Source organism: Sarcophilus harrisii, chromosome 5 (genome assembly GCF_902635505.1).
Source record: "Sarcophilus harrisii chromosome 5, mSarHar1.11, whole genome shotgun sequence".
NCBI lineage: Eukaryota > Metazoa > Chordata > Mammalia > Dasyuromorphia > Dasyuridae > Sarcophilus > Sarcophilus harrisii.
Window position 1 is genome coordinate 15334403 of NC_045430.1, and position 11520 is coordinate 15345922.

The 11520-nt window shown below is 61.4% G+C and overlaps 1 protein-coding gene across 2 annotated transcripts in view; it reads left to right on the plus strand.

Moving 5' to 3' along the window:
* Positions 1-10604, plus strand: part of MYH9 (myosin heavy chain 9) — a 77123-nt gene extending 66519 nt beyond the window's left edge. Inside the window, exons 22-39 of one of the 2 annotated variants that reach the window (XM_031938143.1) lie at positions 4-210; positions 917-1054; positions 1636-1759; positions 2221-2392; positions 2966-3178; positions 3460-3604; positions 3989-4195; positions 5448-5552; positions 5716-5868; positions 6383-6631; positions 6741-6953; positions 7248-7460; positions 7753-7914; positions 8021-8362; positions 8518-8726; positions 8822-8930; positions 9016-9188; positions 9293-9410. In XM_031938143.1, the coding sequence (XP_031794003.1) occupies positions 4-210; positions 917-1054; positions 1636-1759; positions 2221-2392; positions 2966-3178; positions 3460-3604; positions 3989-4195; positions 5448-5552; positions 5716-5868; positions 6383-6631; positions 6741-6953; positions 7248-7460; positions 7753-7914; positions 8021-8362; positions 8518-8726; positions 8822-8930; positions 9016-9188; positions 9293-9410 (3252 nt within the window). Of the gene's footprint in view, positions 1-3; positions 211-916; positions 1055-1635; positions 1760-2220; positions 2393-2965; positions 3179-3459; positions 3605-3988; positions 4196-5447; positions 5553-5715; positions 5869-6382; positions 6632-6740; positions 6954-7247; positions 7461-7752; positions 7915-8020; positions 8363-8517; positions 8727-8821; positions 8931-9015; positions 9189-9292 lie in introns of both variants that reach the window. The other variant, XM_031938144.1, reaches the window with a different exon arrangement.
* Positions 10605-11520: the final 916 nt, after the last annotated feature.

Sequence of the window (11520 nt, forward strand, 5' to 3'; positions counted from 1 at the left end):
TAGTTGATGGCCGAGAAGCTGCAGCTCCAGGAGCAGCTCCAGGCCGAGACGGAACTGTGTGCCGAAGCCGAGGAGCTGCGGGCCCGCCTCACTGCCAAGAAGCAGGAGCTGGAGGAGATCTGCCATGACTTGGAGGCCCGGGTGGAGGAGGAGGAGGAGCGCTGCCAGCACTTGCAGACCGAGAAGAAGAAGATGCAGCAAAACATTCAGGTGGGGAGCTCTGGGTCAGCTGCTGCCTCTACGGGGTGGGAAGTAGGGTTAGAGCCCGGGGAGGGCTTTTTGACTGAAGTTTAACCCCTACCGTGTGCTGGGGGGATCCAACCCCTGCCCCCAAGGAGTTTCCATGGGCATGGAGAAATGAATGAGAAGGAGCTGGTGATATTCAGGATTGTATCTGAGCTGAGAGGGTCATCAGAGGCCCTCCCCGATGTTTTACAGAGAGGGAAACTGAGGTTCTGAGTAGAAAAGGTATTGGCCCAGGGAGTCAGATGGTAGCAAGGCTGGGACTCACACCCAGCAAGTCCCAAAAGAAAAATCATTGTCATTCGTGATAAGAATTTTTAAAAAGAGAAAGAGAAAAGAGATCATTAAAAGCCGTGAATACCCAAAGGTCTGAGGTACCTGTGGACTGCCGTCTATAGAGGAATGTGGGTCAGGGTCTGGCCTGCTTTGTAAGGAGCACTTCCTGCAGCCTGGCAGCTCAACTCAGCAGAACATGACCCGGCCTACCCTGCTTGGGGCTCCCACCCCCCAAAAAAACAAACAAAAAAACAGCTTTAGAAGACTCTGCAACTTGTGCTGGGCTTCCCGTTCCAAAGCTGGGACAGGAGCTTTAGAAAATTTGATTGTGTGCTGACAGGGTAAGTCCTGGGGATGAGGCCGGCCCTCCCTTCACTTTGTCTTGGGCCCCTTTCAGGAACTGGAGGAGCAGCTGGAGGAGGAGGAAAGCGCACGGCAGAAGCTGCAGCTGGAGAAGGTGACCACAGAAGCCAAGCTGAAGAAGCTCGAAGAAGATCAGATCATCCTGGAAGACCAGAACTGTAAACTTGCCAAGGTGAGCAGATGCGGGGCACTGCACCGGCCCCTAGCTCAGGTGGGCACGGGGAGGCCCCTGCAGGAGGCCTGGCCCAGGCTGGGGGGAACGGGGCCTTCCCTGCAAGACAGGCGGCTCATCCAGAGGTGGTCTCTGGGAACAGCCGCGTCCAGGACACGAGAGACCAGCGAGAGCCACGTCCGTTGCCACCAGACTGGCTAAGGGGGCCTGGGCTGCACAGGACAGCCATCTTTAGTCACATGAAAGGTTTTCCTGCAGAAAAGAATCTCATCCCATCCTGGGAAGGCAGCCTTGCTAGCTCTTGGGCCTCCTAAGGTCACCTTGGGCCTCATTTGGTCTTATTTGGCCTTTTGGGGACTTTCTGGGCCTTGGACCTCAGGCCTCCTTTAGCTTCTCTGGGCCTGGGCCTCCTTGGGCCTTGGACCTCGGGCCTCCTTGGGCTCCTTTAGGCCTCCTTGGGCCTTGCTAGGCCTTGGGCCTCCCTGGGCAGACTTTCTCGAGGACTTCTCTAAGGTCTAGAATATGGTGTCTCTGGGGCTTGGCCAAGGACACGGAGCTCACGCAACCCTTTGTCTCTGCAGGAGAAGAAGCTGTTGGAGGACAGAATCTCGGAGTTCACCACTAACCTCACGGAGGAGGAGGAGAAGTCCAAGAGCCTGGCCAAGCTGAAGAACAAGCACGAGGCCATGATCACGGACCTGGAAGGTGAGCTGGGGAGGGCACTAGGAGGCCCCATGGACCGCCCTCCCTGCCGCACTCGGCCCCAGAGCTGTGCATGATCTGGGATCAGATCGGAGAGCAGCAGATGTCCCTTCACTTCTCTCCTGCACAGGTGGGCCGCTGCCTTAACCTACAGGGGTCTCTCCCCTCATTTGTGAAATAGAAACGGCAGCGTTCTCCCTCCTGGGCTTCTGTGTGTTAAAGCGCTCCCTTGCATGCTGTCCTGTCCAACATGCAAAGCTGCTCTGTGGTTCTCATGAGGGTCTAGAGGAGGACTCTGGCCTCCTATTTGCCTGAGAACCATGTCCAAGGGGATCATGTGTCCAGGAGGAGCGGGGCAAGGCGCTCCCAGAATCCCAGACAGGCCCTGAGCCCACATAGCGCTCGCCATTGGCCGTGAGTCTCATGGCTAGAAGGATCCCATCGTGCCTCTCCTTGATCCTCAGAACGCCTGCGCAGAGAGGAGAAGCAGCGACAGGAGCTGGAGAAGACCCGGCGCAAGCTGGAAGGAGATTCCACGGACTTGAACGACCAGATTGCGGAGCTGCAGGCGCAGATCGCGGAGCTGAAGATGCAGCTTGCCAAGAAGGAAGAAGAACTGCAGGCGGCCCTGGCCAGGTGAGTGCGGGTCCCTGAGCCCACCCCAGAACCTGTGTACATTCAGTGAGGACTTACACACTCGCACAGTGCCCTGAGCCCTTGGAGCCAGCCCAGGGGCCTTGGAACCACCCAGCTCCTTTCCAGGCACTTTGAATTGAATGGAATAAACCACGGCCCCAAAGAAAGACTACAAGGGAGAGGAGAATGGCCTGAGGGAGGGCCTTGGAGGAGGAGGAAGTCTCCCTGAGCTGGGAATTGAGCAGACAAATGGGTGGGGGGGTGTTAGGGACTGGGAGCAGAGGGGAGGTTCCTTCTAGACGTGGAGACAGGGACCAGATGAGGAGCCTGGCTAGCCAGTGAGCGCATTGGGGGGACTGGACCACCTGGGCTGGGTAAAGCAAGCGGTACCAGGGTACCTTCATGTAGGAAAGGGCAAGTCCCAGCCCATATTGGGAGCAAATACTGATCTTTGCCACCTCCCTTTTGGTGCAACATCTTGGAGGGGTGCCGCAGCGGGGTCTGGGGCTTGTGCCCTCTGCTCCGTGGGTCCTGCGGTGCCCTGATGTGCTGCTGCCCTTGTCTCTTCTGCAGAGTGGAGGAGGAGGCGGCCCAGAAGAACCTGGCCCTGAAGAAGATCCGCGAGCTGGAATCCCAGATCTCCGAGCTCCAGGAAGACCTGGAGTCTGAGCGCGCTGCCCGGAATAAGGCTGAGAAACAGAAGCGGGATCTGGGCGAGGAGTTGGAGGCTCTGAAAACAGAGCTGGAGGACACCCTGGATTCCACCGCCGCCCAGCAGGAGCTGAGGTGGGCAGTACGGCCTTGCCCCCTGGGCCCTCCCCCTAGCCATGTGCTGGGTATTGCTCCCTGTTCATCAGAGAGGGCGCACTGGGGGAGAAGGGCTGGGGACAAATGGGTGGCCCCATGGCTGCCAAGGGACGGGGCCGGGGACATGCAGGTGGCTCCATGGCGGCCAAGGGACAGGGCCGGGGACACGCAGGTGACCCCATGGCTGCTAGGGCACAGGGGCCAGGGACAGTAGCTTGGCCCCCGGACCCCAGGTAAGGGATGAACCTCTCCCTGTCCAGGTCAAAGCGGGAGCAGGAAGTAAACATTCTGAAGAAGACTCTTGATGACGAGGCAAAGACGCATGAAGCCCAGATCCAGGAGATGAGGCAGAAGCACTCACAGGCTGTGGAGGAGCTGGCTGAGCAGCTGGAGCAGACCAGGCGGGTATGCAGAGCCCAGGGGACACCGGAGTCTGGAATGAGTCCTCACATCAGAGCAGGGCCTTTACCGCAGGCCCCGGGGCCCTGATGGAGCAGCTCTCCCTCCTACTGCCCGTTCCCTTCCTGAAGGGGCCGCCCAGTACAAGAAGCCAGGGGGCCCTGAGCTCTGCCCCAGCTAACAGGATAGCCTCGGCCCCTGCGGAGGACGGGAGGTCCTGGCTGTCCCATAGGTAGCCTCTTGGGAGGCCTCTTCTGACTCTTGGGTTCCCCCAAATCTCTCCGTGAGGCGTCCTTCCCCCTGGCCAGAGGGATTCTGTGAGGCTGCTGGTGATCCCAGTTGGGCCCTGGTTTTGGACCCATCCTCATCCTGATTTCTCGCCTCCCCCAGGTGAAAGCCAACCTGGAGAAAGCCAAGCAGGCGCTGGAGAACGAGCGCACGGAGCTCTCCAACGAGGTGAAGGCCCTTCTGCAGGGCAAAGGGGACTCGGAGCACAAGCGCAAGAAGGTGGAGACGCAGCTCCAGGAGCTGCAGGTGAAGCTCACCGAGGGTGACCGGGTGCGGACGGAGCTGGCCGACAAGGTCACCAAGCTGCAGGTGAGTGCACCGGGCTGGGCCTCGACCGGCTGCCGCTCCCTGCCCTCCAACTGCCCCGTTGTCGGCCTCCTTGGCCGCCCTTCTCACTTGGGCCCCTTTGCCCCCAAGCTGTGGCTCTGTCCTTTCTCCAGGGGTCGGCCGGCCCTTCTTCCCCTTCCCCAAGTCTGGCTTGTTAGCACTTCCCCCTGAATCCAGAGGCCGCTCCTGCGCCCTGCCCAGCACTCCCTCATGGGCGTCCCCAGGCCTTTCTCCATGACCTCGGCAGCCCCCACGGCTTTGACCATTATCTCTGTGCTAGTGACAGAGTGCTGGCTGCCAGCCCCCTGCCTTGGGATCCCATTGGCGCCTTCAGCCCCGTACGTCCCAAACTGAAATTGGTTCTGGCCTAGAGGTTGCAGCTCCCTGGGTGTGTCTCAGTCATCTGGCCCCACCGCCCCTCACCCTAAGCTGTCCCTTCCCAATACATCCTGTATCCCCCGTCCTCTTCACTCCGGTGGGCAGCACCTTGTTTCAGACCCTCATCCACTGATTGCCCTTGCCACATCTTCCCCCTCTCACTGCCTCCCTACCCTCCTGCAGCTCCTATAGGGTCCTTCCTGTTTGCTCCCAGTTACCCGACCTGGCGTGCTGGGTCAGGCTGGGCCAGCTCTCTCTCCTTGCCTTTAATTCCCGAAGCTGCTCTGTGCCTGCTACATTAACTTACGCTATGGGAATGCTTGCTCTGGGAAGTCAGGGAGATAACCGACCCGGCGTGCTGGGTCAGGCTGGGCCAGCTCTCTCTCCTTGCCTTTAATTCCCGAAGCTGCTCTGTCCCTGCTACATTAACTTACGCTATGGGAATGCTTGCTCTGGGAAGTCAGGGAGATGAACAGGAAATGGCATTAGGCCGGCCTCGAGTCCCACTTGTGCCATATCATGAGCAAGTTCCCTGGTGGGGATTGAGGCAGGGAACTTCTCCTAGAACTGTGTACCCCAGGGGAGCCAGAGCTCTAGGCCAGGGCTCTTTGCTCCCTCCCACCACTGTAAAAAGGGCCCTTTTTCTGTATCGGGGACCTTGCTTTTCAGTCCCCATTTATATTGTACACAGTAAAGCAGCTTTCTGCACTGGCCACATCCAGACACACAGGGTGTTTGCTGCAGGAGCTTGGATTGGTCTGTGACCCACCTGTGGCTCTTGGGGAGATGTCCCCCTGGTGTCTGGATGGGGCAACGGGGATGGGCACTCACTCTGGGCCCTTCTTTTGCCTGGCAGGTTGAGCTGGACAACATCACGGGCCTCCTCAATCAGTCTGACAGCAAGTCCAGCAAGCTGGCCAAAGACTTCTCGGCTTTGGAGTCTCAGCTTCAAGACACTCAGGTGAGTGGGTGGGGTGGGCTCAGCCCCCTCTGCCTCGCTCTCGATCTTGTAGAGAGAGCCACTGAGGTGCAGGGGACAGAGAGGCCCTGGCCACAGGCTTTGTGAGGGGCATAGGCTCGCCTCAGCACGGCGGCCATCATGGCCTGTCTCTCCTGGTGTGCAGGAGCTGCTTCAGGAGGAGACTCGCCAGAAGCTGAGCCTGAGCACCAAGCTGAAGCAGACTGAGGATGAGAAGGGCACCCTGAGGGAGCAGCTGGAGGAGGAGGAAGAGGCCAAGAGGAACCTGGAGAAGCAGATCGCCACCCTCCATGCCCAGGTAGGGGGCACGGATCGGGGGAGGGAGGGGTCAGTGGCCACGATCTATGCTGTTGCTCTCCGTTCGCCACGGATCCTCAGTCGCCTCTTCATCCCCCACCCCAAAGGGGAGGCCTCTTAGCCTGTAGAACCATAGCCCCCTGCTCCCCACAGACGTACCCCAATGTGGAGGCCCCGAGAGCTTCTTGGTCTGGGTGGGGCTTTGTTGGTTTGTTTCTGAAGTCCCTGCCCATCAAAAGAGGCTGGCTTTCCTTTATTTATGGCCCCCAGTACGGAGATGGGAGCTGCCTCGGTCTCCCTGGCCTTTGGCCTGCCCTGGTCTCTGGCTCTGGCCCTGACCACCCGGGGCTCCCACAGACTTCTCAAAGACAGAGGACGGTGCTGGGTGTGAAGTCAGGCCTGGCTCCATGGGCCAGGAGGGAGGGCACTCTTGGGGGACGTGGCTGCCCCCTCCCCCAAGCCCACGTGGGGCAGCAGCACTGAGCTCGCCCATCACACCTGTGCGCCTGCCTCAGGTGGCCGACATGAAGAAGAAGATGGACGATGGCGTGGGCTGCCTGGAATCGGTGGAGGAAGCCAAGAGAAAGCTGCAGAAGGACCTGGAGGGGGTGAGCCAGCGGTACGAGGAGAAGGCCGCGGCTTACGACAAGCTGGAGAAGACCAAGACGCGGCTGCAGCAGGAGCTGGACGACCTCCTTGTGGACCTAGATCACCAGCGGCAGATCGTCTCCAACCTGGAGAAGAAGCAGAAGAAGTTCGACCAGGTGGGCCAGGCTGTACTTCCTGTGGGGGAGGAGTGGGGCAGGAGTGGGGGGAGGAGTGGGGCGGCACTTGGGGGGGCCCATGAGACACTGACGGCCTTTCCCCTCCCAGCTCCTGGCTGAGGAAAAGACCATCTCGGCCAAGTACGCGGAGGAGCGCGACCGCGCCGAGGCCGAGGCGCGGGAGAAGGAGACCAAGGCCTTGTCTCTGGCCCGCGCCCTGGAGGAGGCCATCGAGCAGAAGGCCGAGCTGGAGCGCCTCAACAAGCAGTTCCGTGCCGAGATGGAGGACCTGATGAGCTCCAAGGACGATGTCGGCAAGAGCGTGAGTCCCGGGATACTCTGGTCTCCCCGGTGCCCCCCATGACCCCCGAGGGCCAGCCAGGTGCGGCCGACCTTCCCGCTCTGAGCCCTGGGCGTGTCCCTGATTGGCCAAGAGTTAAGGTGCGCTTCCTGGCAGAAGTTGTGCCAGTGTGTCAGCGCCTGGCCGTCTTCCCTGAGGCCCTGATTCTGGCCCCCAGCTGCCCCTGCCCAGATTTGCGATCCCCCGAGCTCCTGGTGGGGGGTTGCTTGGATGCGTCGGAGGACCTCCGCCCTGAGCCCCAGCCTCGGCCCGCAGGTCCACGAGCTGGAGAAGTCCAAGCGGGCCCTGGAGCAGCAGGTGGAGGAGATGAAGACGCAGCTGGAGGAGCTGGAGGACGAGCTCCAGGCCACAGAGGATGCCAAGCTGCGGCTGGAAGTAAACCTGCAGGCACTCAAGGCCCAGTTTGAGCGGGATCTTCAGGGCCGCGACGAGCAGAGCGAGGAGAAGAAGAAGCAGCTGGTCCGACAGGTAAGGCCTGGCCCGGGCCTCCCAGCCAGAATGGGGGGGGGGGGGGGGGGGGGGGGGGGGGGGGGGGGGGGGGGGGGGGGGGTGTCAGTGTCTGCAGCTGCAGGCCTCCTGCCCCGGCCTGTGACAGCCAGCTAGCCCCGCATCCTACTGGGGGGGACCCCCTTCCCTTGTGATTCCCCACTTCCGCAGCTTGGCGGCCCTCCCCAGGGGCCGGGGTGACTGGGGCCCAGGCCGGGTAGCGCCCACAGGTCCGCCGGGGGAAGCTTGGCTAATGTTGGGTGCGCCCCTCAAGGTCCGGGAGATGGAGGCCGAGCTGGAGGACGAGCGGAAACAGCGCTCCATGGCCGTGGCTGCCAGGAAGAAGCTGGAGCTGGACCTGAAGGACTTGGAGGCCCACATCGACTCAGCCAACAAGAGCCGGGACGAGGCCATCAAGCAGCTGCGCAAACTGCAGGTGAGGCTGTGTGGGGCATGGGGGGCCCTGGGAGCTGGACAGGGGCCGGGGGCAGGGCCAGGCCGGCAGCGGCCACAGAGCCTACCTTCCCGCTCTGGCCCCCTAGGCCCAGATGAAGGATTACATGCGGGAGCTGGACGACACCCGGGCTTCCCGAGAGGAGATCCTGGCCCAGTCCAAGGAGAACGAGAAGAAGCTCAAGTCGATGGAGGCCGAGATGATCCAGCTGCAGGAGGAGCTGGCGGCTGCCGAGCGCGCCAAGCGCCAGGCCCAGCAGGAGAGGGACGAGCTGGCGGACGAGATCGCCAACAGCAGCGGCAAAGGCGCGTTGGCGCTGGAGGAGAAGCGGCGCCTGGAGGCCCGCATTGCCCAGCTGGAGGAGGAGCTGGAGGAGGAGCAGAGCAACACCGAGCTGGTCAACGACCGCCTCAAGAAAGCCAACCTGCAGGTGGGTGCCGGCGGTGACTCCGGCCCCTCGCCCCTGGGGGCCCCTCGCCCTGGGAGGCTCAGCCCCCTCATCCCCAGGTAACCCTCACCCCAGGTGGTCCAGTCCCCTCATCCCCAGATCACCCCTACCCCGGGCATCTCCCCTCTCGCCCTCAGATCGACCAGATCAACACCGACCTGAACATGGAGCGCAGCCACAGCCAGAAGAACGAGAACGCACGCCAGCAGCTGGAGCGGCAGAACAAGGAGCTCAAGGTGAAGCTGCAGGAGATGGAGGGCACGGTCAAGAGCAAGTACAAGGCGTCCATCACCGCGTTGGAGGCCAAGATCGCCCAGCTCGAGGAGCAGCTGGACAACGAGACCAAGTACGGGCCCCCCCGGGGCTGATGGGGGGGCTTTCCCCGGGGCCCCGCTGACTCCCCACTGACCCCCCACTGACCCGCTCTCTCTCGGGACGCAGGGAGCGCCAGGCGGCCTGCAAGCAGGTGCGACGGGCCGAGAAGAAGCTCAAGGACGTGATCCTGCAGGTGGACGACGAGCGGCGCAACGCCGAGCAGTACAAGGACCAGGTGCGTGTGCGGCCCCCGCCACTCCCCCCACTTCTCCCCACTGCACACCTGCGGCCTCCCGTGACCGCCTCTCGCTGCCCTACAGGCCGACAAGGTGACTGTGCGTCTGAAGCAGCTGAAGCGGCAGCTGGAGGAGGCCGAGGAGGAGGCGCAGCGCGCCAACGCCTCCCGCAGGAAGCTCCAGCGGGAGCTGGAGGACGCCACGGAGACGGCCGACGCCATGAATCGCGAAGTCAGCTCCCTAAAGAACAAGCTCCGGTGAGGCTGCGCGTCCGGGCCTGGGAGGGGTGCGGGGCCAGGAGGGGGCAGGCGATGGGGGCCCCCAGGCCCGAGCCGTGCTGACGCGACCTCGCCCCATCTAGGCGTGGGGACCTGCCCTTCGTTGTGCCCCGCCGCATGGCCCGGAAAGGCCCCGGAGAGTGCTCGGACGACGAAGTGGACGGCAAGGCTGACGCCGGGGACGCCAAAGCTGCCGAGTAGGAGCCCCGGGTCCCGGGCCCCTGGGCCACCCGAGCCGGAGCCAAGCCTGCCCGCCCCCTGCCCCTCCGGCCTGCTGTGATGGTGCCCCTGCCCCGTTCCTCCCCTTTGGTGCCTTACTAAAGGCCCCCCCCGCTTCCCTCCTCTCCCCGATCACATACCAAAGAGCCCAGGCTTGGGGCCAGAGCAGGGCTCCAGGCCCGCTCCCCCGAAGCACGGGGCCCCCACACTGCTGGGGCGCAGGGGGCAGGGGACATGGTTTTCTATTCATCTATTTTTCTTCAGATTAGAATTTTGGTAGGGCGAGCCCTCAAAGTCCTGGCGCCCCCCACCCCCCAGCCTTCTGCCCCCACCCCTGTTCCTCCTTTGCTGTTGGCAATCACATGGGGACACCTCACAGCCCTGCCTGGCCCCACGAGCCCTCCCCAGACCCCGGGGTCTGCCCAGCAGGAGAAGGGGGTTCGGGGTGGAGTCAGGATGGAGAAAAGGGACAAGACGGGAAGCCCCCAGGAGCCGCTGCCAAAGTCGTCAGCCCCCTTCCTGGTTCAAGTGCAATGATGATGCTCCTGAGGAACGCACCGGCCTGGGGGGTCCCACCCCACTTCTGTCTGGCAGTGCCCGACAGGCCCAGGGGCAGGCCGAGGTAGCCCGCAGCTCCCTGGGGCTTTTCCTAGTAACTCTTGGGGACCAAATCTCTTTAATGGTTCAAGGACTCTTCCCGCCAGTCTGGCTGCAGCCAGAGGCCCGCCCTGCCCCTTCCACACCCCATCTCGACCCCCGCCCCCCTTTCCTAAGGGAGCAGCTCATCTGCACCCAACACACCCTTAGCCTGCACAGCCTCTCGTCTCTCTCCAAAATTACGGAAAGGTCTTTGTCACTGCCTCCCCCGGGCCGCGGGTCTGGGCAGCGGCCGCATCTTCTCCACCGTACACTGGTTCTGGACTTAGCTGTATTCTTAACCGTACCGTGCGTGTCGCGTTACTCAGACTTACCTACCTATGAGCAGAGAAAACTCCAAACATCCTCAGTCCCACCGACCATGAAATATATAAAGCTACATTACGCCTAAAGCTCTGAAGGCCCCCGCGGGCTGCCCGGAGGAATTAATTAAAGCCCCGCCCGTTTTTTATATAAGAAAAGTGCCTTAGTGTATATTGCAGCCACCACGAGCTTGTCAATAAAGCACCATGCGCTGCAGACTGTCTGGTGCGTGTTCTGTGCGCGCGGGGGGCATCCGGGGGCCTCGCTCCAGCCCGACGGCGGCCGAGAAACCCGGGGCAAACCTGGGGCCCGTGGACGGGATGCTGAGGAAAATGGTGAACTCTGACCTGGAGCTCCCGCCCCATCTTTGGCTTTCTGGGGCTTCCTCAGAAAATAAAGATGGTGGTTAGTCTCACAAAGAAAAGGCCCCATTCCTGGTGATTTCTGGGCCCTGGGGCCCAGCCAACCTTCACTCCATTTTTAGAGCCCTGTCTCCATCTCGAGGGCCGGCTCTCTCAGTTCACTTCATTCACCATGAAGGATCGTCCCCGGACATCATCGGGGGTGTGCAGGTCCCAGAGTCCCAGAGCACCCACGGCCTGGGTGACAGGGATTACACGTACTTAAAGCACATTTGGGGGTGGTCTTGCTCTTCCTGCCTGAAGGGGACACAAGGTGACCCGTTGGATCTGGGAGAACCTAGTGCTTGTTACTCCGTTACTTCCTGTTACTCTGCTTTCCAGCCTCAGTCCAGCTGCAATCAACTATTAAGTGCCTGCTGTGTACTAAACACTGCCCCGGGCCCAAAGAAAGGCAGATCCAACCTTGCCTTTAGAGGACAAATTCAAATGAAATTGGGAAGGGGATGGAATCCAGGGAGAGTGGACACCCTGATCAAAGAGATTGAAGGAGGGAGGGAAGGAAGGAAGCAAAAAGGGAAGGGAAAGAAAGAAGGCAAGGGTGGGGGGATTTCATGAAGTTCCTGGTCCCTGAGCGCTTTGTAACATCCTTGAGAAGGGGCTGCCATTATCTCAGCTTTCTCAGTGGTTTGTGATCTCATGGATGTGGCTTTGATTCCTATTGGTATTCCCTCAACTTAGAAACCTCCAGGGGCTGAGATGGTACAGAGGAG